Source organism: Limanda limanda, chromosome 14, assembly GCF_963576545.1.
Source record: "Limanda limanda chromosome 14, fLimLim1.1, whole genome shotgun sequence".
NCBI classification, from domain to species: domain Eukaryota; kingdom Metazoa; phylum Chordata; class Actinopteri; order Pleuronectiformes; family Pleuronectidae; genus Limanda; species Limanda limanda.
In genome coordinates this window covers 17,281,909-17,307,441 of record NC_083649.1, presented here as the reverse complement: position 1 = coordinate 17,307,441, position 25,533 = coordinate 17,281,909, and the positions used below count along the sequence as shown (strand labels likewise).

Genomic DNA, 25,533 nt, shown 5'->3' with positions numbered 1-25,533 from the left:
TTTGAAATGTGCTGCGTAAATAATAGCATTATTATTATTTAAAATGTCATGTAATTTCTAATTTTCAACACATATTACAATTGTAACTAGAATATATTCTGCATTCATGACATGTTAAATTATTTTAGTATCGAGCTTTGACCAGATTGTGTGCTCAGCAGCAGTGTGAGTCAGTCGCACATCACGTCCGGTAGGTGAAAGTAACAGAAAACATTGGAGCAAACTGGCAAACTATGTCAGCCCAGTGTTGTGCACCGCAACATAAATAATTCACCGCAGATGTAATGGATTGTGGGCTCGGGCTAGTGAGTGAATCATTTTTGACATATGCACGATTTCAGTTCATTCAAGTGTTCATGTAAACAATGTTAACGTGACAATAATAGCTGATGACAGGCTGGGACACGGTGTAAAAACAGCAGCTCTTTTCTGGGTTACATGAACATGCGTGTTCGTCGGCAGCAGGTTGATCGCCGCTGTGGAAATATGTGAAACCCCATCATGCTGTGAGGCTGATATATCCACTGAGAAATCTCCTCACTGCAGCAGTCTTGGTTCAACAGCGTCTGATTATTCAACACATCATTCTGCTGTTTTCTGTATGATGTAGGTCATATCCTGTGGTCAGTGGGGAATTTGACTTGACATTTTCTATTGTGGAAAACAACTGGTCTTAACCGGGATTCTTCCAGGTACCAGTTTCTCACCACAGTCAACTGAGAAGCAGTTGATGCACTTATGGAAAGTTTTTTATGTATCAAAATACATCTTTACTGCAGTCAGAGGCAAGTTAACTTTGAGGACTATAATATGCAAGAATTAATTGCAAAATGTGGATGACATGTTTATATTGATGTTTTGCAGTTCAGTCTATTTGGCTTCTCACTGAGAGTTATATGACAGTATAATACCATATCTGTATATTTAATATGAAGATCAGGAGCCAGGGGACGATTAACTTAGCACGAAGATTCAAAACTGTCCAAATACTTAACAAAGTCTGATAATAATAATAATGAATAAACACATTTCAACAGATTTTGTGCTGAAAGGCAGATTTGTAATTTTTAAAAGTTTAAGTCTATTCAAAGTCAAACTATTAGTCCAAGGCTTTGCAGGGCTCAGCAGCGTGAGAACTGAGTGTGTTTTAAATGAACCTTTAATGTCATGAAGCCATTAAAATGATTGTGTTAGACATCAATATAGGTTACGAGCTCTACGCAGGCTGTGTGACCTGGATCAGGTCGTGCATCCTCTTTGAAGATCACTGTAAAAACCTATCCTATTAATCATTGGCTTCTCATCACCGCATTTCAATAACCACTGCTCAGAGAAGGAATCCTGTGCACTGACATTTCCACTGTTGAAAGCAGAATATTTGTCACTCAGGATGAAGTAACTACACGCCTGTGAATTATCTGCTCAGGACGACCTCAAACAAACCACAGCATGACAAACCTGCCGGGATTAGCAGTGCTGCTTATGGAGCTGCTTTTAACGTAATGATGATTCACTTGGAAGCCTTTGAAACAACCAGTCTGATATGTTGGAGCAGTTCTTTAATTGAGTTAAATAAATAAAACCTGAGATGATACACGTCTCACTCCCCTACATTATCCTCTTCTTTTAACTGCACCTCTTGTATAATACTCATTATTGATTAAAGCGTTAACACGGGTATTTAAACAAAGTGAAACTGGTGCATATCTCCACAAACTTTAGTGTCTAGTTTAATGCCACATCTGGTGTCAGTCCCTCGAGTCATATCAACAGAGCCGCTCCTACAGGTCTAGAGTGAATTACTGCAGAGAAGAAGAAGAGGAGAAACTCGGCGCAGAATCTTTGTACCCGCCTAAATTTCTGAAACAGATACTTGAAATAGTGTTGATTCCTCGTCTCTTTGCAGTATAAAATATATTCATGGTGACTGCTCTCCCTCAGTTTAGCTTCGATTCAGCAGCTCATTCTGCTCCAGCACCTTTTTATACGGTAAATCAATCGGGTCGCAGGAACAATTCACACGTCTCTACTTAAGGCTCTTATATACTACTACGTGTCCGTTTCTCGGAGAGTTCTCAGCAGGGGGCAAAGACTCTTTTTGATTTTTACTTCTCCGTCAGTCTACGTCCGGAAAAAATTCACCGCCAAACCCATAGGTGGCGCAACGGAAGACGAGCTCAGAGAGGCCTACCCCATTTGGGAAGAATAAGTCCACGTGTCTCTGTTGACATGTTAGCTTGCATCCCACACACTGAACCATGGCAACTAACAGAACTAAATAAAGTGACACCCAGCGGGTCAAAATGCTGATGTAATCGTTTCTTAGCGCAGCGGTTCCCCGGTCTTGTTTCCGAACTGTGTTGCTGATTCCACAGCTTGAATCTGCTTGAGGCTACATGTAGCTAGAAGCTACCCGGAGCTAGCTCCCCCCAGCTTCCACACACAGTCAGCAGGGACTCCCGACACTAACTACTACTATCCAGTGTTTGCTTCTAACCTGACGGTATTATAGAAACAGTGTCATGATAGAAGTGGAATTAAAGTCGTGACGGCGGGTTCTTGCACTGTTACCACCGCAGTTAGCATGGTGGCTAGCCTAGCCCGCTAGCCTAGCCTGCTAGCGCCGTTTTGAAAGCTCGTTATAACCGTATGTGACCGTGCACACATGCCCTCAGTGCTCTAACGAGCCACCGTCAGCCGGACAACTCCGCTGGCTTAACACACACGTCACATTAATCGTAGAATCATAGTTGTGTTTGGGTTTGATGCTACATGGAAGTAAACAGGAAGTAAACAGGAAGTTTGAGGTCCGGAAATACGGAAATGACGCCATACGGAAATGATGTCGTTCGCGGACCAATCACAGCCAAGAGCGGTCCGTCGGGTCTCCAGCATGAAGACGGATAGTTAGAAAAATCAGACGTGTACGAAAAGCTGTACGAAGCATTCGGAGAGGGCGTTTCACGACGGATAGGGCGGTCTTATCTGTCCGTAATAGAAGAAACGGAGAGGCATAAATTGGCCTTTAGTCACATCCCTGAAAAATCAGTCCCTTCCACTGCTCAGCACAACCAAATGTGTGTTTCTCTGAGAGCTGCACATGCTTTAATTTGATCATGTTTGATAAAAAGCTTTATCCTGCCAGCAGCAGGCATGGAAAAAAAGTAAATCTAATAGAAACGTATTATCCTCAGTGTAATTCAGCATATTTGCATTTACTGATCTCAGGAGAGTGTTAGATGTGAGCGCTGAGGCATCGTCTGAATCCAACTAACCACACCGATCAATCCCAAATCTGAAGGAGAGCAAGGTTTGTATTTATTAAATGTCTCCCGCACCACAGCAATCACACCACAGAGACAGAGCAGGACTAAAAATAGGCACAGCCCAGAGCTGGACATTAGACATGAATGACATTTCCATTTCCGAAGAGTAGGACGCCTCCTTTGACATTAAGGATTTTTTTAAGGAGGCCCACATATTGGAATTCTAATGACAACCTGTACTTCTTCTCTAAAGTTTCACAACACATAACGAACAAATCTGACAATCACATTGTTTCCTTTTGCTTTGTTCTTTATAAATCACAGAACAAATCAGGTGATTAGATGTGGGCGACTTTCAGAGGCCGAGGAAGAACAGCTACACAATTTAATGTAAATAAAAAAAATGGAAATATAAATATTGAAATAATTAACTTATCAAAGGCAGAATATTATGCACTCCATCACCTGCTTTTCTATCAGGCCAACACTAATTTATGTTGAGTAATTATCTGTGCTTTAAGGCTGAAGCTTTATCTATTTGTGAATGTATAAAATGATCATGCCCTGTGTGACTAGGAATGAGCAATTCAACAATATCAATCACTATCACAATATAATATTATATAACTATATAACAACATAATGCTAATAAGGTGTCCAAAAAAGCGAGGGCGTTAAACACATACTTGATGTACCTCAGATGTGAGCCTGATATATCCTCTGAAATGTTCCTTCACTCAGGAGCAAAAATTAGTCTTTAAACCTATTTAACTGAAATAATATTGTGGCATTTAACCTGAAAATTATTGATATTGAGTGATGAATTTCATCCTTATATAATTTAGGCTACAACTCCCAGCCCTTTGTGTGACTTAAAGAATCTGCTCATCTTGCAATGCTCAGTTGTGAGGATAGAAATGAATCTACATAATAGTGGGGGAGCAGTGAGGCTGATCAGTTTGGTCTACGGTCGGAAGCAGAGGTGTAATTGCATAGCTGAGTTATTTCTGTTGCCGAAAAGTGCACAGAAAAACTTTTAATTTTAAATTAACGTTGTGGACAAAGAGGATTTGCAACCAGGCTGATCACAATCATTCCTCAAAGTAGGAAGTATTTGTTCTCTTCTGACACTTAAAAAAACAAATCTGTGAGATTTTCTTTCAGCATTTTACTTAGTGAATAATTCCTTTTTTACAAAACACTGTGCACTGCTGTGTTATGATGAATTCATCAGTTGAAGTTTTAGTATAAGTACTTTGAAAGTGCTGTATCAGGGACAAAACTATTCTAGACATTGTTATTGATTATTTATACATATTATAAATAATCTGATTATTTATTCTGTATTACCTGGCAGGTACAGAACCCACAGAAGAGGCTCCTGAGACGTATTCGTCTCTGTGCTTGTGGCCAACATTAACTACCATTGGAGCAGCTCTGGATCTGCAATGCAGCAACAGCATGGACGTCAGCCATGCGAGACACTCACCCTAAAGAACTCTTTAGTGGAGCCTGAGTCTAACGTCCCGTAGGCAATCTCCGTCTGCTTGGCCAAGTCCTCTGCGCTCTCGATCGGAGAGACCATCCTCTCCACGGTGAGGAAGGCAGCCAGGTTGGCCGTGTAGGAGGAGATGATGATGAGGGTGAAGAACCACCACACTCCTCCGACGATGCGCCCAGACAGAGACCTGAGAGGAGGAGATAAAGGAGAGGGACATGAGAGCAGTGTGCTCCAATCTACATGAGACGGCGGAAGAGCATCATAGTCCACTGTGGCTCCAGTGTTTGAGAAGTCTGCAGAGAAGCACAATAATATCGCTGCTGCTCCACATATTTTCATAAATCAAGAATAAACTCAGCATCTAAATCCGATTAAATCTTAAAACTTAATAATAAGCCTCATTAGCTCATTATAACTGGGTCCACTGTGTAGTTTTGGAACTAATTTACGTGAGCAACCAGCCCAAATAGCCAAAAATGCTCAGCCCGACAGCAGCCTAAATCCAGCAGCCTGCACACTCGTGCCAGAATCTGTCCACGATAATTTGGGTTGATTCCAGGGACAGCAGAGTCCTGCTGCACAGTGGATATTTCTCGTCTTTAGTGAAATAAATCCAGGCCCTGATCCTAACCTCATCGTTGCCAAGTAACTGTATAAGCATTTTCTTGTGCCAGTTTATTTACTTGTGGTCTCTACTTCAGCCAATGTTTGATGTTGGAGTGGAGGTATTTTTTAAAGTGTTTGATCAATTTACTCTCCTGTTTAACGTCAAACTCTCCACCACAAATTTAGTCTGCAGGGAATCCAACAATACTGAAGTCGGTGCAGGACGAGAAACACGCAACTCTTCACAGTTTTCCCATCAGTGAAAAGAATCTGACTTCAAATTAGATCTTCACAGATCAGCCCTGGGTTCAGATCTTTTAATTTGCCTACTCTTGTGGCGCCGTCCCCAATGTCAACAATCCCATACTCCACTGAAAGTTAAAGTTGGGGTCGGAAAGCTAGCGAGAGCAGGCCACACCCCATTGGCCCTATCTTCGAAGCCACACCCCCCAAAACATGTAAACATGAACTGTGTGACAACTGCTGGAAGTTGACTTTTCCGTAACTCACTTGCTAACTTCTGGCTATGGTCTGTGTATCAGCTTCAGAGCGACGACAGGGTGCATGCAGGCTGGCTGGATGGTTAGTGTCAGAGCTGATGCATTATTTATGCTATTCATTTGAGACTTTCAATTTCTAAACATTATGTTTTGTCATTCAGTTGTGTTCACAATCTTCACTTTAAGAGTGTTTTTCTTGGTTCTGATAATAATGGGGATAATCATCTATAAGGTCAAACTAAGGTCAGTTTACCGGACTTGAGTTGGTCAAACCATGATTTAGTCCGAGGCAAAATTATTGGCCACAAAAAAAGCACTGGAGATTCCAGGAGGAAGTGTCATTAAGGTGTGCAAATCCCTCCTCTGGTGATTAAATCAACCTGGAAACAGCTTCTCTCTGTTTAGCTGTAGATGTGATAAAAAGTAAACACTCAGCAGTTACTTTAGTGCCAGAGTAAGATCCCCTATTTGCTGCCTAATTGATTATTTTCACTGATTTACACAAATTCACTTTCAGCTTTTCCAGAGACTGCTCTCTCTTTGCTTCTTTATAGATCTCACTCATGTTATTCAACCAGAGACCTGGGAACGGGAGCTCATACTGAGCCTTTGGCATCAAGTATAACTGTCAGGTGCATCTCTGTCTAATCTCCCTCTAATTGTGGGAATTAGAAACCATCATTCATTTTCACACTTGAGGCTCAAGTGGATAAAGATGGGATTTTTACAATTGAGTTGATATTTGTTGTTTTCCCCTGAAAAAAACCCAAAGAAATCCCTTGTCATATTTCCCAGCAGCACATTATTAATCACTGGATCAATTTCTGTGAAAACACCAGCATCTCTACATTCTTTGAAATTCCCTGAAAACAGGCTATGAGAGGTGGGAAGAAGAATCACAGACACCACACATCGATGAGAAAAGAGATGGAGAGATGAACCAATAAATGAGGGGACAGTTGGTGGCAGTTATGGTCCTGATGATAGTTTTTCTGCACAAAGTACATTATATGCACCAGGTTGATGAGCGTAAAATGGGACATGCAGCAAAAACACGGTAGCCCTCCAAGAGTCACGAGGAGTTCAGGCAGCTACTTTGAATGAAGTGTAATGACCCTGTGCATTTTACAGCCCTCAGCATGGTGGATATAAGTTATTTTGTGGATGCAAAGCATCACTGCCAGCATGCAGCTTCAAGAAGAAAATTAAAAAAATAACAAATGGATGTACAGTAGCGAGATGCTTTTTATGGGAGAAAAGTGCAGTGAGGTGAAGCTTGAGGGTAGGTGGAGTATTAGCATAGCTCAAAATAACCTATATGCACCATGGCAGGATGGAAATGAATGTTTGGGACCATAAAATGCAGAGAGATGACGAGGACAACTGAGAGCTGGTGAGGAATGAAGGCAACAACCAACCTTGGCGAGATATCGCATCCTTGCTGCATGAAGGCGCCCAGGGAGAACCACAGGCTATTAAAAATCCCAAAGTCGTTCGGAGGGTCTGGGGGGCTCTGAGGGTCTTTGGCCTCATCGTTCTCGTCGAGATGCCACTCATATGGGCTGAAACGGCTCACCAGGAAGAGCACCACACTCACGCCAATATAGGCAAAGACTATACACATCCAAATCTCATAGGCCAGCGGGTCCAGGAAGGAAAACACCCCGGGTTTGGACTTTTGAGGCTTCTTAATCATAATGGAGATGCCCAGGCTCATGAAGGGCTTAGAGAAGTCTATCATTTCCTCCCGCACCAGTGTTATAGTTAGAGGAGCCACGGCTATGTCAGCTCTCTGTGGAGATAGGAACATGCACAGTGGAGGTTAGAGAAGAAATCATAAAGTAACAACCTCAGGGTTACATATTGCTTTAATAAAGGAAATACTGATGAATCTGAAGTCCAACCTAAAACTAGGCCTTTTTGTAAGTCATGGCCAGGCACTCAGCTATAAAGTGAAGTCATGGAATAAAGAGATTGGAAATTCAGCAGTTCAGAATAAACTGAGAGACGGACCGGTGATAACGCCAATGAGCGCGAGAAGGTGCCATTTAGAAAATGAGTCACTCAGCGTTTGCGTCGGCTAATGTCTTTGTCTCCATCCAAATCTCCTCCATGAATCAGGCGGGAGGGTTGGGAGACAGAGGTGGAGGAGATTGTGTAGGGAGTCCATGAAATGTGAATCAGCCTCCATCAGATCCTCTGCGACGCCTGACGGGCTCATTAATACGCATCTCACTGCAGTGACAAACGCTCGCAGTGAGGGGGAGAGCTATTGTAACAAGGCCACAACTGAAATATTTAACCTTGATGATTCATACATTAGACTAGGAGTCTCGATCGAATGACCGTGATTTATTCTTCTAGGAGTTCATTTACATTTGAAAGGCTAATCAATACAAATTGATCCTGGATGCAGGAACACAACTGAGGGCTTGTCATGGCAATTTCACTCACTACAGAAGCTCATCTCCATCCATCTAAGCTATTAATGCTGGTGTAGTCAGGACCACACGCACAGGCCTCAGGTGTTGGACTGAGAAATCTGCACCTGAGATATCGCTCTGTTTGCATGCAGATCTGTTTTGGACTGCAGTCTGCTGATTCTTAAGCATTATTCATTCAGCAGCTGAGGTCTCATAAAAGATGCAAATCATCTTGTTAAAGCCAGTTGGAGTGTGCGTGAGCCGCAGGATGGATGATGAAACCAGGCGAGGTGATTTTACAGTTGAAGAAGAAGAGCTCTCCAAACTCATCAGGTTCACTCGAACCAAATATCCACAATTTCTGTTTCACCGGTTTAAATGAGGTGTTATTTAAGTTTTTTACGTGACTGATTGTCACAATTATATCTGAATGATTAAGTAACCAAAGACAACAGCTTTCACATTTGAGGAATGAGATTGACTCGAAAAGGAGAAACTGAAACTGATAAAACAGTACATTTTGCATTGTTACATCCTGAATCATACACAGTATCTGTGATATGCAACCTCATTCCACTATATGTGTTACAGATATGTCTGGAATGACATAAACAGACCTGAAATGTAATTGAGGATTGATATTTTACAGCTCATCACAACTTCAGTATAAATTACTCAAAATAAAATAAAACAAATGTGACTAAATATATAAGAAATAAGATAATTTTGTGTCAATGTCAAATTAAATATCCAAAAGTTCAAGTATTTTCTGCATTATTAATTCTGTAAATTAAAAGGTTTTCATACGGGCAAACATACATACTGATATGTGTGTGAAAGATAGATATCAGCTGATAACTCACAAGGCTCGAATCATACAGTACGTGTATGGTTTGGTTCTGAAAATGGACTATGGCAGTTACATAAAATCAAAAGTACAAAATGCTTTAGAAAATATGAGTATATCTGAAGGTTGAGGTTGGAGCTTTCATCGAGCTTTCAAGCAACAACACCGTCAGACTGATACTCACCCCGTAAACCAGTTCTCCCACCATGCCATTCCACGTCTTGGTCTCTGGGTCTCTGGCGCCGTACTTCCCATCGGGGACTACCGACAGCTTATATCTTATCCCCACATGTTTTGCAATTTCAGAAGCTAAATCGACACAGTAGCCTTCATATCTGTCATTCCCCTCCATCTGCATATAGTTTTTCTTGTACATCACATACGGAGCTTCCTGTTAATTAGACATAAGTTTGAGTTCACAGTAAAGAATGCACACATCCACAGCGGCCAGACCTCATGGGTCGTGGGCCTTGATTGGTGCAGTAGCATGCAGACATGCGGGGGACGACAAACAAACACATTGGGGGGGGGCGCACAAAGACGAACAGAGCAGAGATTCAACATAATCTACACAGCATCAGTTACAGGGGCACGGCTGTGGGACTAAAAAAGCTGCTGGAGTAAAGAGGCTGACTGGGCCAGCGGGAGGAGCTGAAGCGTCTAACATATATATATTAAAAAAAGGAGGCAAAGCAGGACATCAGGGCTCCCTCATGCTGTCCTGGTCCAATATCTAAATCTGTGGAAATGGGCGACAGACTGGGATGGGGACGGTGGAGGGGAAAGGTTGCATGTGCTTTGCAGCAGCTTCACACAAAGGGAAGGACAAGTCAAATGGCGCACTTTTCCAGTTCATAAAGTAAAGGTCAGTGACAGCAGAGGGATTAAAGACCATGGAGATTCATTCATCCATGTAACAAACTGTTAAGGTTCATAAAAGCCCGAATATGATATCACATTGATTTAGTTTGCTTTTTATTTCTTCTTCTGTGACATTAAATAATCTTCTTGTTTCCTCATCATCTCTGCGCTTTAGATGTCAATAAATAATGTTGTGTATTTCCTTCAATGTTTAAAACATGTTTGCCACCTCCTTTTAGATGAACTGATGTCATCTTTGGAATCGTCAGCAAAGGTGATTTGGTTTGTTGTGCGGCATGTACATGTTTTTAGGAGGTAAGCTGACCTGCAGTAGAGGTCGTCCTCAGTGGAGACTTCAACTATATCCAACAGTCTTACTTTAAACTAGAACTTCTGTTCTGATGTGAAGTCATGTACGATGTGGTGAAAGATACAATGAAAGAGTCACACTCTACAATAACAATAGGGTGGCCTTTCATTAAATTAACATGTTCTCAAAGTTACAGGACATAAGAAAAGATGAAGTTAATGAGATGATGCGTCTAAAATAACAAGTTGTATTTATCCAAAAACAAAAGCATGCCCTGCAGTGAGAGAATAATGCAAAGACTCGACTTCTCTGTTTTTCTTCCCTCGCTCTGTACACTGCTCTACTTCTGCTCTGCTCATGAGGATAATGAGTTCCTAAACATTGAAATGAGGATGTGTGACTATTACATTCTGAATTTGTCTAAGATGAAAACATAATAGGCAAAGTCAGAAGGAACAAGAGAGGCCAGGGTTTTAAATGTAAGATAAGGAGCACCTTATGGTACATTTAAAATGGCCGATGATTTCTAACTACCCACTAACTGTCTGTAACTAGCCTAACTAGCACTTTGCCTAAACCTGGACCTGACATACTGGGAGAAATCTCATGGTGAAAACTTGTAGGTAAAGTAAGTTAAATTGGAACAAAGGGGTGTTTATGTCACCCCGACCCCCCCACCCCCCACTGTGCGCAGATCATTTCCTGTCTCTGTGCAGCGAGACACTGATTTGACTCATCCGTCCCCGGCGTCACTGACATTTTACTTAATGAGAGGGAAACACTTTTACTTACGTATGTACTGAATGTGAATACAATGGTGTCTACGTCTACAGTTATCATTACCAAAGCCGTTATTGTGATGTCACTACTACAACAGCCCACTGGAATATAAAAAACCCAAAATGCTTTGGCACCCACACGGATACAGTTGAAACACTCTTTGTGAGTCGACTGTTTCAACATGTAGTGAGTGGATGGAAAGCAACTGAAAATAAAATAGTTCTACCCTCCCAGGACAGATTGCAACAATGGACACCTTGACCTTGAGTGGCAGAAATCTTAAGGTGAGACATTTAAAACCGGCTTGAGAGTGTACCATAATAGTAGTGACCACAATTGTTCGGTTTTCCACAGAAGAGGACTCGTTGGTGACCTGCTGATCCATTATATATACAAATTTTTCGTACTCATTCCAGTAGCCGATCTGAAAACGACACAAAGGTTCACAGTTATAACAAGAAGCAGAAAGACATTTATGTTTTTTTCCCAGTAGAGCGCACCCTAACCCAATAGGTGAGTTAGTCGGCTCTATCTGTGCAGCAGGAGAGAATTTTTAAATAAAACACAAACAAACATAGTAGTGGTGTTTCTCACTTCACCTTAGCTACACTTGAGCAGAGTAGGAGTAATCTATTCCTGGCTCAGCAAATGTTCTCTTGCATAACAGGAGAGCTGCACCAGTAGATACTCGAAGGCTGACAAAATTAAAAACAGCAAGACGAAACCTAAAAAGTATAGATGTGCCTTATGTGGTCTGTGCAATATGTTGCTCTACTGTTCTATTTATACTACACGTAACACACACACACACTATAATCTTACATAAAAAACATCTCTGGCTTGTGTCTTCTGAGATGATTCCAGTCGCTGCATTGTGTTTATTTGTGATACACACTGGGGTATTCAGCCAAGAGGAAATCCGCCAGTACAACACACAGTACTCACTCACTGTTGGTAGAGTACTGGGCCACTTCCTGTCGTGTGGACGCTGTCAGAGGTCAGCGGTGTGAAGAGAGCAGGCGCCAACATTGTGGGCGTGTGCATAGCTGTGTGGCAAATCAGGGGCTGCATTTGAAGACTGATTGCATCCTATGCTATCAGGCCTCAAATCAACTGAACAGCTAATGGTTCACATGTTAAAAATACCAAGGGGCATTCAAACTTCCTTGTCATGTCCAACTTCAGCTCTGTTGCTAAGCAACAGCAATAAGGGAGGGATGAGCTGGTGCTGCTGATCACAGGACGACTCTGCAGACCAGATCTTATCCTTTTGGTTAGGCCTTCACGGTCTACCCCACCCAAGAAGACCCCCTCCTTCATGGGCTTAATAGACCAAGTCCTCCAAAGGACGCAGCCCCTGAACTGAGACACAGACTATGTGTGTTCATGTTGTTTTTACCCCATTATGTATAAGTCTAAATAACATAAGAAAAAAAAAACATCATCTATGTGCCTTTCAAAATAAATGCTTCTGTTTTTTAACAGTGAAAGGCAGAGGAATCAGGAAGGACTTTTGTTTTACCTCCAATCAGAGTCTGTGTATGTGCTTGTAAACAGACTTGCTCTGGTAACGGGGCCTAACAGTATTAGTGTTGAAGTTGAAGGACCTAATCATTCAGCATCTAAACTAACAGACATTGACAAGTGCTGCAGCTGTCAAGCTAACTGGCTTAAATGACTCTTCAGAGCAAGTGCACATTTCCCCCCCATGCAGTCGATGTTTTCTGGCTTGTTTAATAGAGCCGCAAGAACCAGACATGTGTCCATGCTCGAAGACAAATGGACACACTGCAGCAGAGGGCTAATACGTCCCACAGCTTCTGTCTCATGCAAAATAAAACGTTATTGTCTGTAGAGCCACAAATACAAATTCCTCCTTTTCAGGAGGACAAAGTATATATGTAATTTACAGTGTGCATCACTGGAGCGGCTAACCCAGCTCACAGTATCATTCCAGTGGGTGTAAATGGAAGGTTTTACTGTGATGATGATCTAAAGCCTTTTGTCAGAAGATTTCCACGAGGAGGACGCTGAAAACTGAAGTCACATTTAAATATCAAAAACATACTGTGCATCAAAAAAAACCTGCCATCTTCTTATGATCCTGCAAAGCCAGCCCATGAGTTTAATTCTGCTCAAGATATTGACGTCATTTTAAGTGGCCGACAGTACTGTGCTTTATTCGAGCATCAGCATTTCAAAACATATGAGACAATTCATCGGACAAATGCACCGAAAAAAGCATTGAACTTTCAATTGAGAAATTCATCTAGAACAGTGCTTTAAACTGTGGACCATTGCTACTACTACTGATCAATTGCGGAATACGTTTTGAGATAAAACACGGGCCCTGAAGAGGCACATGTCACCATCTCAACTGCCACCAAAGTTTTGTGGATTGGTTCAGCTTCTATCTGCTCATCTGAGAGAGATTGTTTTCTGGATTAAAATCTTACAGGGAATGTGTGCTCACATGTCTTGGGCTGGCTTCTCAAGCCTGAGCTACTGGCAGCTTCTGTCCAAATCAGACTCACCCTGAACTCGTCTACAGCTAACATGCCAAGAGAAATCAGGATCACAGAGTTAAATGAAACTTGGCTGCGTTTATTAAAACTCAGTACTGATTATCTATTATGCTATTCACAGCAGAGAGTAGTTCCGCATGAATTCAATCACGACAGATGGTAACAAGGTCGTGTGCTCACTTACCTTCCTCGGGCCTCCTGACTTCATCTCGTACACATCGATGGTGTAATTAGTTCGTCGACCAAATGTGTCAAACTGGATGTTGCCCGTCATACCAAGTACTTGGACCTGTCGGGCACCAAGAAAACAACAATGACAGCAAGAGAGCAAACTCATCAAGTGATGCTGATGTACTGCAACCAATGTTCTACGAAGTACAGTTTGTGTTTAAGCCATTTACAATGGGACCATGGTTTTATGTTTCCTTTTCTATTTGAGAGGAAAGTGCTTTGACAGGCAGGTTTGGATTAATTATGACCTCAGGTTTTAGACCAATCAGATCAACATGTAGGAGGAACTAATCTGTAGAACTGTTAACAATATGGGAGGGAACATATTTCTAAAGGAAGGCAAATGTTGCTTTCTGTAAGGAGATGATTTTAGAATGTAACCGTGACCGCCCACTTTCAGAACGGCTCTGGTGTCAGGAGTACATTTCTTATTTGTTTTCTCCATTAATGTTTCAGAAGATTTTATAAAAAGAGTTTCAAGCCTGGTAACAGGCTGAGCAGCTGGGATATGAATCATGACCATAAAACATTTGATTTGGCGTGCAAAAAAAAAAAAGAAAACAAAAAATGCGAAGGAACAAAACTGTGTACATAATCATTTTAAGGGTAGAGGAACCCATAAAGAGCTGGCCCTCACTGACACTTCTCCCCAGTAAATGACCTGTAAAATAAAAGGGACATCATGGTTGCTCTGTGATAAAAACAGTGTAACACTGAACACTCCCATTGTAGCCAACTTTGTGGTAACAAAATTTGATGGTAACAGCGAGGATCACCAATCAGAGATGTCTAAATTACACCTGAGGATTGTGGGAAGTGTAGTACTTCTTCACATTGCAGAAAAAAACTGTCTTGCTAAAACCCAGTTGATATCATACAGACTGTTGAGTCCACAATGCCTGGCTATACAGGAAGCAGGAAGCAGTTCACTAATCATTAATTAATTCATAGTTTAAAAAAAAATTTGTTCCGATACTAGATGACAAAATATACGAATTATTCATCCAACAATCTTTCAAGATTGAAAGAAAAAAGAAAATAGACTTTGAAAGTAACAGTTAGGTAGAGTAGGACGAAGATTTAACCACAGAGTAAATCAAATACAAATCACCGGCGTTTGCAGAGACAGCAGATGCCCTCAGGCCTCACCATTTTGAGTGCTCTCTCGATGTCGATGCCTTGGCTCCAGGGCACGGCCGGGTTGGCCAGGCAGTCGCCCGCACTCCCCCTGCGAGACACGTCCACTCGCTGCCGCCGAAGGTACCGGAAGGCCTCCACGATCACAAGGATGGAGTCGTGGGTCAGCGCTGATGTATACTGAGACAAAGGCCACAAGAGACCCAGGTGATCAGAACCAACAGAACATTGTACTGCAACCACAGCAAGGTCATTATTTCCACAGCAATGTACACCACAGCCTCCGATGTAAAAAGTGAGGAAATCAAAATCTAGCATAATGATTGGCATAAAAATTGTGGGAGTGTGAAGGCCGCCTCTATTCAAGGACAAGCAATGAAAAGTTATTTTAGCAACAGCTCCGTGCAATGATACGGATTGACATATTTTCCCTGGTTTCAGCAGGATTACCACTTCTGAAACCCAGAAGAAGAAAGGGAGAGAGAAAGGGGATCTTTGAAGATGTGAAATTAAAATGTAAGTGCAGCGTCGGCGCTACGCCTCACTGACCTTCAGCGGAGTGTTTTTGGCTTCTGGAAATTCTCTTTCATCCAGGCGCTCCCAGCGCTGGAGGAACTGTTGGACGATGACGCTGTCTGGGTTGATGATCTTGAAGCCTGTGATGTTGGCTCCACCAGCAAAGACCCGGTCCAGGCTCACGTTGGAAAACCCCTGAGAGCAAAGAGCAAATGTGGCAGATAGTGGAGCGAAAGGAATCATTAGTAGCAAAGAAAAGCTGGGGAAAAACTGCTCGAGCTTGTGCATTGTGTGGTTATTTCTGAGCTGTGTTTGAATAAATGCACTCGATTGTACATCCACCATGACTGCACAGTGAGGGACAGAAGTCTGGGTGTTTGATAGAGAGTGTTGCATTTCTCTGCAGTATGTTTAATGTTGTGTGCTCTCACCAGGTTGGCGAGGATGTAGTGGTATCCTCTGCTGTTCTTTCCCGCGATCACCACCTACAAGTTGCAGGAGGAGACGCACGGTGACTCACGTGTACATCTCAACATTTAGAGAGGCTGAGATTCAGACAAAGACCTTTCATAACACACACAAACACACACACACGGTGGCTGGTAGAAAGAAAGGAGAGCGAAGACAGACAGATATTCAAAAGCTACATTTGCAGGGCAAGAGTGTGAACACATTTGTAGTTTTGTGTGTTTTTTGTATGAGGCACACTAAGGAGAGGGCAGAGACTGTGATGACAGTGCCTGTTCCTTTCTATTACCTTCAACATGTAAAATAAGGTCAAGGCTATGACTCTCTCTCTCTCTCTCCCTCCCTCTTTCTCTCTCTCTCTGCAGCTGCCTGTGCTCCAGCCACACTCTGCCTCTTCCTGCTCCGTTTGTCTCAGTCGCACAAGAGACTTAATTAAAGCCAAAACGTTGCGCAGCACCTGTCCGCCTGCCTGCAGATGCACAGCGTGCTGCACTCGCTGATTTCTTTTCAACTTCTCCATCAGCCAAACCTCTCTCCCTCTCCCTCTCCCGCCATTGCATATGCACTCTGTCTTCTCTCCATCTCTGTTTCTCTACTGCAGAGTACAGAGCTTCAAAAAGATACTGTGGGGGAGGATGGTTGTTTGTTTTTTCCCCCTGTCTTTTCACTTTCTACACTCGCCCACAGTTTTGAGAATCATGCTTAGGCTCTGAAATCATCGAAATGTTAAATCGACAAAGTGAAAGTGGTACCATATCGAAGACATTACATTGAAGAACTTGAATAAATAAGAAAGACCGGTGATTCTATTCACACCTGTGCTCTTTGCTTACTGCTGCCTCAGTGTCCTGTGATTGTCCCCGGAGAGAGAACACCCTTGATACTGATACTCTGAGCAGTTTCAGCAATAAAGCCAATTGCCTTCCTTGGAAATGGAAAAATGATTTCATAGTGCTCAGCGTTTTGCCCCCTCCGCTCCACCGACTTTGTTCCTCATAAGCAAAAACTTCTGCTCATTGTCTTCCACGTTGTCTTGGAAAGCTTTTCAATTGCTATTCAGCCATGTGAGAGGGAGCCGCAGTGACAAAATCAGAAACAACACAGCGAGCACTTAATGAAGCTGCAGCTCCTGGAGTGACTGACTACACCTCCTGTTTGTCAGCGGCACACTCGGGCAGAAAGCTCCAGACGTCACACTCACTCAACGAGCATCAGAATCTGACATCACAGCTGCTACTCTTAGACTGAAAACTCCTTTAGCTGAGAGAAAATAATAGACATGTATGACTTACTGTAGCTGAGAGGCACACAAACAAAAATAATGATATAATAACAATAATGTTGTGGGAGTGACTATTTTTTACTCCACTGGAAAGTGAAATTGTAACTTCCTTTTAATTGCCACAAGCTTCTGCAGTCATGGTTCAAATATTTTGAAAATGTTTTATTCCTAAAAGCTGTAAATGTAATGAAAAGCTGCTGTAATTCTGCACCCAGAGCGTTATATTGCCTCATATTCATAGACAGCTGATTTAATTTACTGTTTGGTGTTTGCTTACTAATTTTATTATTTTTTTCAAAACTAAATATTTTGACTTGCATAAGAAAAGAATGAAAGAAAGTCGGACACATTAATTATACTTAAGTTGAGAAATCTGACGGGGTGAAACATAAAATGGTCATCACTGTCTTTCAACTTGTCTTGGACACAAAGTTCCAGGCCCAATGACTTTGTTGAAAGAGAAACTTCTGACTCTCAGACTTGCTAAAGCATGTCTCTACATTCCGCTATAAAGTGCGCAGTGCTTGTGAAGTCGCTGGCAAGACCTTGAAAAGTGCGCAGACCAAAATGAAAGTTTGGGATGACCGAAAGGCCTGTTGTCGCTCATTTGATGTGGGAGAGCAGGTCTTGGTTCTTTTGCCTATTGTTCGATCTCCCCTTGCAGCAAGGTTTCCCATATACTGTTGAGAAGAAGGTTGGGAACTTGGATGATATTGATTCTGCTCCTGATCGTAAAAAAAAATAATAATAAGATTGAGTCACATTAACATGATATGACCATATTCTGCAATAGGTGACAGAGGAGAAGGAACAGTTAATACCTTGAGCTGTTGGATGAGCTGTGGTGAGTATATAAATTGTTATCATTACTACCAATATTTGCAGCATCACATTTGGTCGACCAAATTAATGGATGTGTTTTCACTGTAAGCATCTGAAAAATGTCAACATAATCATTCTGATATAGTGATTTATACACAAATACATGGTGGGTTTAAGTTGAATTTACCATACTGACGACAGGTTAGAATTTATATTTAAGAAGCTCTTAAAAATATAACAGATATTTAGGTGAAATTTTACTAAGGTTTCACCAAGATATAACAACACAAAATGTACTCTGCCATCAAATGATTAAGAGAACTATTTATGCCTTAAAGCAGTCATGGTTTTCAGATGAAAAATATTCTCATAATTTGCTTTAAATAATTGTTAGGCCTTTTTAAGTCCTCAGAAACTGAGGAAATAAGCATGGTACATGCACCGTTAGATCATCATTTCATTTGATGTACTGTAGGGTTAGTCCCTCCAATGGCAGCGCTGTTCTGTAAGAAAAGTGCATAGCAAATATTTTTAGTATCCTGATGCTCCAGTCTCAAGACGCTTTCTCTCCGTCAAAATCCATTCCTCTTCAATCTGCTCGGGAAAGAGTAGACCTGTGAGAGGGAACCTGCAGCATTATACTGACTAGCCACTAAATGTTTAATGCCCATTGAATGGAAATGATCTGTGCTGTGCCCTGTTAACTTCCTTCTACAGTTAATGTTTTCATGTGGCAACAGTCCAAAGTCTTGCAGATTCAGGGAAAGAGCAGGATACGTATCATACAATCATCCAGTCTGGTGTCACAGACTTTTCTTTTCAGGAGACTTTAAGTGGTTTGTCCCCTCGCTTATGACGTCTCTGGTTGAATCACATATTGAAAGCCTAGCTCTTTGTTTCCAACCATTACTTTTTGAAAAATATCCACCGTGCTGCCAAGAAGGTGCATGTGAAGGTTTGTACCACTCACACCTCAATGTGTCTGTTCAACATGAAGCCAGGAGTCAATTAGCTTTGCTTTGGAATAACGACCATGAAACTCACTAAAATCTTACTGACCATGTCGTGTTTAATCTGTAGAAAGACCAAAATGAAAACGTAAGTGGAGGTTTGAGGAGGGATTGTGTGCCAAACTATTTCTTGGCCAGGAGCTTTGAATTCCCACAGGAATAGACTCTAATTATCAGACTGGAGCCACACAGTCCTGTGCAGAGCTGGACGCCTGCCCAAGTGACTTCAAGAGGATTCGACTCTCTCTCGACTGAAGAGAGGCTTCTCTGTGTTACAGTGATTTGTCATCTGCCTCCTTCAGAAGTGGAACGGACACCGAGAGGTCGATAGCTGTCCCTTTTCAGCGTCGACTAATTGTTGTTGTGTTACTCAAAACTGAGCAAAATGTGAGGAGGGGAAGGATGTGGCTGTGTATCAGTCACCAGTCCTCACTACAAAGCTGAACCTTTAAAGGAGGGTAGCTGTGCCACAGGATGAAACTTGTGTAAAAACAATAATATATGAAAAACATCCCTATCATGTATTGAATTAAATAAGAACAATAAAACCACTTAAATGCTGTTTTATTTTTGTTTGTCTTATTGGCACTGTGTGCAGTCTGATGGTATAGGCAGCTGATTGGTTCCTTTAGCATTGGCCCTCAGCGACACACACAGACACACACACACACACACACACACACACACACACACACACACACACACACACACACTCTTTTTACTGAATGCCAATTTCAGCAAAAATAAAAACTGTGTATGAATTTGTAATGTTCCTACTTTCCTTGTTACAGCTGCCAACTCTCCTGCCTGTTTGTTTGATGTTGTTTTTCACCGAGCTAGCTTTTAACTCAGACTCCTCTTGGGTCCCCTTCACACGCACTGGCTCCAAAGGAGGCTCCACAAAAACGTCCTTTATACAGTCGATGTTTTTCAAGGAGACATGTTTTCTCTTTCTGTAGCTGAAGTTAAGAAAAAGTGGAAATGAAGGCCAAGGCAAAGATAGTTCTTTTGTTGTTTTGCAGGTTTATTCGTAGGGCAATATAGTTCAAGCTGCACTATCACATATGCACGTTTCTTTTTGTCTTATGAAAGTAAAAGTTACCTGCTCAGTCTTCACCCTGTCATGATCTATTGAGGAAGACGTGAATACATATTTTTGACATTTATATTTTCAACAATCCAATATTTCTGCACTTTGTATAATCCCTGTTCTAACAGTTAACTTCCTTGGTCTTTAGATTGATTTGTTATAGTGCAATGTTTACGGTTTATATGTGCACTATCTTCTACCTAAGTGTAATAATATATCTGTATGCGATCTCTTGCGCAATGTCTAGGAGGACTATGTCCTTTTTTTTTAGGAATATCTATAGGAATTATTAAAGGAAAACTGAAATATTCATTAGGATTTTCTTGCTCTTAGTGAATTCTCTTTTTTCCTTGCTGTGTTATGTGTGGATTCACTCTCTGGACTGCTGAAAACAATGTCTTGCAATGCCATGACAATAAAGGGAATCTATCTATCTAAGAGTACGTAAGGTGCCGCAGAGCTCACTTCATTGCAGCTGGGGTTTGTCCACATGTCCCCTGCTCCTGCTTATTTTCAGTCATTCTCACATTTTAAATTCCTGCAGCCTGCTCAAATGTGCATTAAGTCCGCCCCTCCACTCATTATGTGTCTGTGCATGAAATACAAGGATGCACATGAAATACAAACGAGACGGAACCAGGAGCTCTGCAGCTCAAGGGCCAGAGTCGATTGTTTTTCCTGCAGAGGCTCTGCTCCTTCAACGTCTGTGGCACCATGCTGCACATGTTTTATGACTCTGGTGGCCAGCAGTATTTTCTATGCCGCTGTCTGGTGGGACAGCGGCCTCGGGGTGGCCGACTCCAACAGACCCAACAAACTGATTCAGGAGGCGGAATCAGTCCTGGGGGTGGAGCTGGAACCTCCACATAGAGTCACCGAGGGTAGGTTGTTGTCAAAACACCTCTCCATCATTGACAACCTTTCCCTCCCTGTTTACCAGGGCTGGGGAACGTCCGGTGCTCCAGGCCCGGCCCCTGTGACAGTTTGTTCCGCACCGCGAGATTCATGAAATCCTAGAAAACAGGCTGAATAATAGGAAAACAAATCCTGTAACGGCAACTGATTTTTCAAAAGAAAATAACAAAAAGTCGGAAGGGACATCTTTCCTTGTCGGGCCACGGTCACACAACTTACGGGCATCACTGACAAAGAAATGGACGAAGGGTTTGTGTCTCACAGTGACGGAAAAGACCAATTTCGAGCGTCATTACAAAACATGCAGCTAAACTGGACGAGTCGTGAGGACAAATGTACTTTCATAAAGTTGCAGCTCATTGGCTGAGTTTGTGAGCCGCTCTCCAACACAGACAATTATGGCCACAGGTTTTGCGGTGAGCGAGCAGAAAACCCCTCGCAGGATGTTATAAAACTTTAAAACGGCCTTGATGGGAAACCGGTATTGCTGCTCTACGCTGTGATCACACTGTCGTAAACCTGCACTTGAGAGGGTTATTTAAGTTATTGAATTATATATATACTCCTCTTTGCATTTATCAGCCTGGCTCTTAGGCTCTAAACCATCGGCTGGATCGCCATGAAATTTAGTAGAAAACGTTCAAGGTCCTTAAAGCGTGAATCTTAACGACTGTGGTGATTCTCTGACACTTCCTCTCCAGCCTGAGAAACCTGTTCAAGTTTCAGTTTGCCCCGTGCTTCAGCCTCAGCTGCACCTTGCCTTAAGTGCTATTTAGTGAATTTTTGCTACAAAATGTTTTTTTTAAGTCTGGCAAATAGAAACCAATACCAGGAATAAAAATCCATACACAGCATTAAATAACATCCACACAGATCTGAATAATCCCACTACAGCATCTTGTTTTACTGTCCCGCTCTCTGGGTGTGGAATTCCAGCGCACCTCTGGGTATTTGGGCCCTCTCCCACAGCAGGAGACAGAGAGACTCGCACCACATGGCTAAAGTCCCTCAATCTGCCCTTTCAGTCGGTTTTTTCCTTTTCTTCTCCTCTTCTCTCCACCTGTTTCTCTATCCGTCCACTGAGCAGGCGGAGGCTGGAGGTGACGGGTCCTCTCTGGCAGCGATTATAAATCCGCCGCGCTTCTATTATTGATGAGAAGCCTTAGAGGTGTTTATCGCTCCATCTTTACTTAACTGAGGGGATGAGCAGACTGATATTTTTAAAAGGTGGTGAGAGAGCCAGCTGGGGACAGGGAAAAGAATCCCACAGCACATCCATCAACAGAAAAAGCCTGTTACTACCGAATCTACCCTGATAACAAAAGTAATTAGCACAAATGAAATGACAAATGTCTGCATGTAAATTCATTTATAATATATAATGCCTTGATTTCAAATATCAAACCAAATTAACACTTATTTAATGGTTCCAATCTATTCATGAGGTCCAAATCTGAACACTGATTACAAATTAAATCCTGTCCGGAGCCGCTGCTTCCTCATTGCCTGACTGATCTCGTTGTGTTTGCTCACTCCTGACTTTGTGAGAGATCTTCCCTCAGGCTAGGAGGGTAGGCTATTTATAGTAGGCTCATTGTTGTTGCTGTTATGGGACAGTGTGTCCTACTTACACTGGGAGCTGATATTACATTAAAGCAAAGTGTTGATGTCACAGCTCGTACAAGGAGTTGCTCTCCAGAGATCGCATGCACGTCCTGCATTTCCCCAGCATCTGCAGAGACGCTCTTCTGACACATGCTGCCGACGAGCCAACATGTGACACGGGGGGGCGACCAGCGTTATCTGATTGGATTACTAGAATCTAATATGGAGGCAATTTGAGAACATCTCATGAAATCCCTCTGTATCAATGTGAAGGGCAGAGACAAGCTCAAAGTTCTCTAAATTAATAAAAAAGATGTCCGCTGCTGTCACCAGAAATATTCCCACACGTCGAAGCAAATGGAGACAGATCCGCAGTGAAGGTCAGGATGAAACTCGTAAGGCCGGCGATAATGAGGATCGTTATGTAGAGGGCAGATTCCTGTACACGCAAATTTCTCAGCAAAGACCAGAAGGTTAAGACGTGCTTTGGATTAATGCTTGAAATGAGCTCACAGGCACACGCATGCACATGGAAAACTGAGGAGATGTGGCTTTATTGGGTTTTGTAAAGCAATACTCGAACTAACCTTCTTCATATTTTCTGAAGAGCAGATGTCTATCTTCAGTGAGTCCTTTTAAAAAAAACTGACCCACTTAGTGTTTCTGAATTCAGTCAATCAAAACTCCTCAGCTCAGGTTAGGGAAAGATCAGCTGCATGATTAAAAGTAACCAAATGCTGCTGCAGCATCAAACTCACACACTTTCTATGTTCCTCTATCCTCCCTGATCTCCACTCAAGCACTTTCCAAACAATACAGCAGTAAAACAATCACAATCTGCCCTTCTGTGTCACATCCAGCTAAGACTTGGATGTGTCTGTTGTCTTACTTTGCAACTTTCTTTTCTTTTGTCACCTTTTGCTATCAGTTAATTAGTTTCTCAGTGTTTTCATTGTCTTGTCTTTGTCATGCCGTTAGCAGAACGTTGTGTGTTATATTCCCCTCTCTGTTTTCTGCCTGCTCTACCTGTGTTTTTGACATTTTGCATGACAGCTGAATTTCTGCCTGCTCCTCATTGGATATGTGTTTAACCCCTGTTTGCCTCCCCTTCATTAAAGCTGCTTCTGGCATTTGCATTTGTGTGCTATCCCTCGTGTTCCTGCAACCTTGCCAGCACCAGTTGTAAGAATAACAATATCACGCTAACTCTAATGTTCCTTCTGAGAGTACACCTTTTTATAATGACCCATGAGTTGACTTTGCTAGATGTTCACTGTCATTTGTTTTTGACAGAAACATTTTGATTTGGGTTCAAATTTGCTCAACATTCTTCTATCCAGTCCCTCCATTTGCTTGAGGCAAGTGTAACAGATCACAGTTCTCTACTGCTCCAACCTTGACAAACACGTCAATATTTGCAACTTCTAATCCTGCAAATAAACAATAAAAATTTTCCAAAACAAGCAAGCAAAGTCCCAGTTAAGCCTCATTTAATACATTCTCGGTCATTATTTTCTTTCTGTTGCACAGCCACAGTAAATGGTCTGTATTTGCAAACACTGAAAGACTCAGGTGGGAAAACTGCTAGCCGACGATCACCTAGGAAACAAGGACGAGGAGGCTGTTAAATTTCTCTCCGTGAATTAAGCCCAGGTGACCTCAAAGAAAGTAGGAACAAGAAAACAACAAATAACAGGCCATAATTGAATGTACCCGTCTCGCCTGTTTTAACAGTGTCTCTTAATGAGAATGCTGAGATCTGAGGCAATTATGATGCACTCTGAGTGCTGAGAGTTATAACAGAAAACACATGAAGCCCCATTTCACTAAACGTGTAAATGGGGATTGTGTTCAAGGTAAAAAGTGAGCAGACAGTCTCAAATGCTTTAGAACAACCAAGCATGCAGAGGCATGAGGCTGAATAGCATTTTCCTCAAACGCAGTGTGTGTACCTGCTCCAGTATGGAGTTGATCCTGTCCACCTCACAGTCGATGAGGAAGCGTTTCTCCTGCCGCCGGTCCATCTCCTCGATGATGCGTCTGTACTCCGTGGGGTCCACGATGTTCCCCACCGAGCGGGCTGTCACCTGCCAGTTATTGGCTACAGCCGACTCCATGATGGCCTGGAGGATTGCAAAACCTAGGGGAGCGGAGGGAGAAGAAGAGCACCATCACACAACTGTCTCTTTGGGATTTCAGAGCACGGGAGAAGACGAGTGTTGTGCTGAGACTCCAGACGGCCGTAAAGAAAAGCTGGGAGGGTGTTCTGGCTCTCATCAGTGGTTAACTATGTGTTTAACTTCCAAGAGGATTTTGTCCAGCTTTTTATTAGAAGTCTTAACAAACCCATGATGCATTGTTGAAATGTTTATCTGAACAATAAAGTCAGAATTACCTGCACACAGGGGGGAATTTGTAATCTGTCTAGTTATCCAAAATAAATGTGAGCAGGAAATGTCTCCAGCAATGTTTTCAGAATTTGTAAAATGAACAATTACTAGAAGAATATCCATGTGACAGTATTATATTTTGTACTGCCAGATGCAAAAACATTGCCTCATTATAAGAGCAGCCGACAAACGTTCAAGAAGACTGAGACCAGTTGGACAGACCAAGACAAATCATACTCAGTGGTGAATACCAGACAGAACAACCATCAACAAACCCACAAAGTTTTAAAAATAGGTTAAAGCAGAGGTATCAGTCATCAATAATTGGTGTTCTCTGCTGTCACCTCAGTTTTTTTTTCATCCCCTGCCTCACTCATGGATATTGAAATATCTACATTTAAGGCGAAAGATGACAGAGGACGCCACAATAAGACGTGCAGCACAGACT

The 25,533-nt window shown here is 42.2% G+C and overlaps 1 protein-coding gene across 2 annotated transcripts in view; it reads right to left on the bottom strand.

The window, feature by feature from the left end:
- gria3a (glutamate receptor, ionotropic, AMPA 3a) overlaps positions 1–25,533 on the bottom strand; it is a 70,484-nt gene that overhangs the window by 10,857 nt on the left and 34,094 nt on the right. For both annotated transcript variants that reach the window (XM_061086185.1, XM_061086183.1), the window contains exons 4-12: positions 24,648–24,835; positions 15,935–15,988; positions 15,537–15,698; positions 15,000–15,167; positions 13,804–13,908; positions 11,411–11,518; positions 9,328–9,534; positions 7,292–7,665; positions 4,756–4,954 (exon numbers count right to left, since the gene is read on the bottom strand). In XM_061086185.1, coding sequence (XP_060942168.1) covers positions 4,756–4,954; positions 7,292–7,665; positions 9,328–9,534; positions 11,411–11,518; positions 13,804–13,908; positions 15,000–15,167; positions 15,537–15,698; positions 15,935–15,988; positions 24,648–24,835 — 1,565 coding nt within the window. The remainder of the gene's footprint in view (positions 1–4,755; positions 4,955–7,291; positions 7,666–9,327; positions 9,535–11,410; positions 11,519–13,803; positions 13,909–14,999; positions 15,168–15,536; positions 15,699–15,934; positions 15,989–24,647; positions 24,836–25,533) is intronic.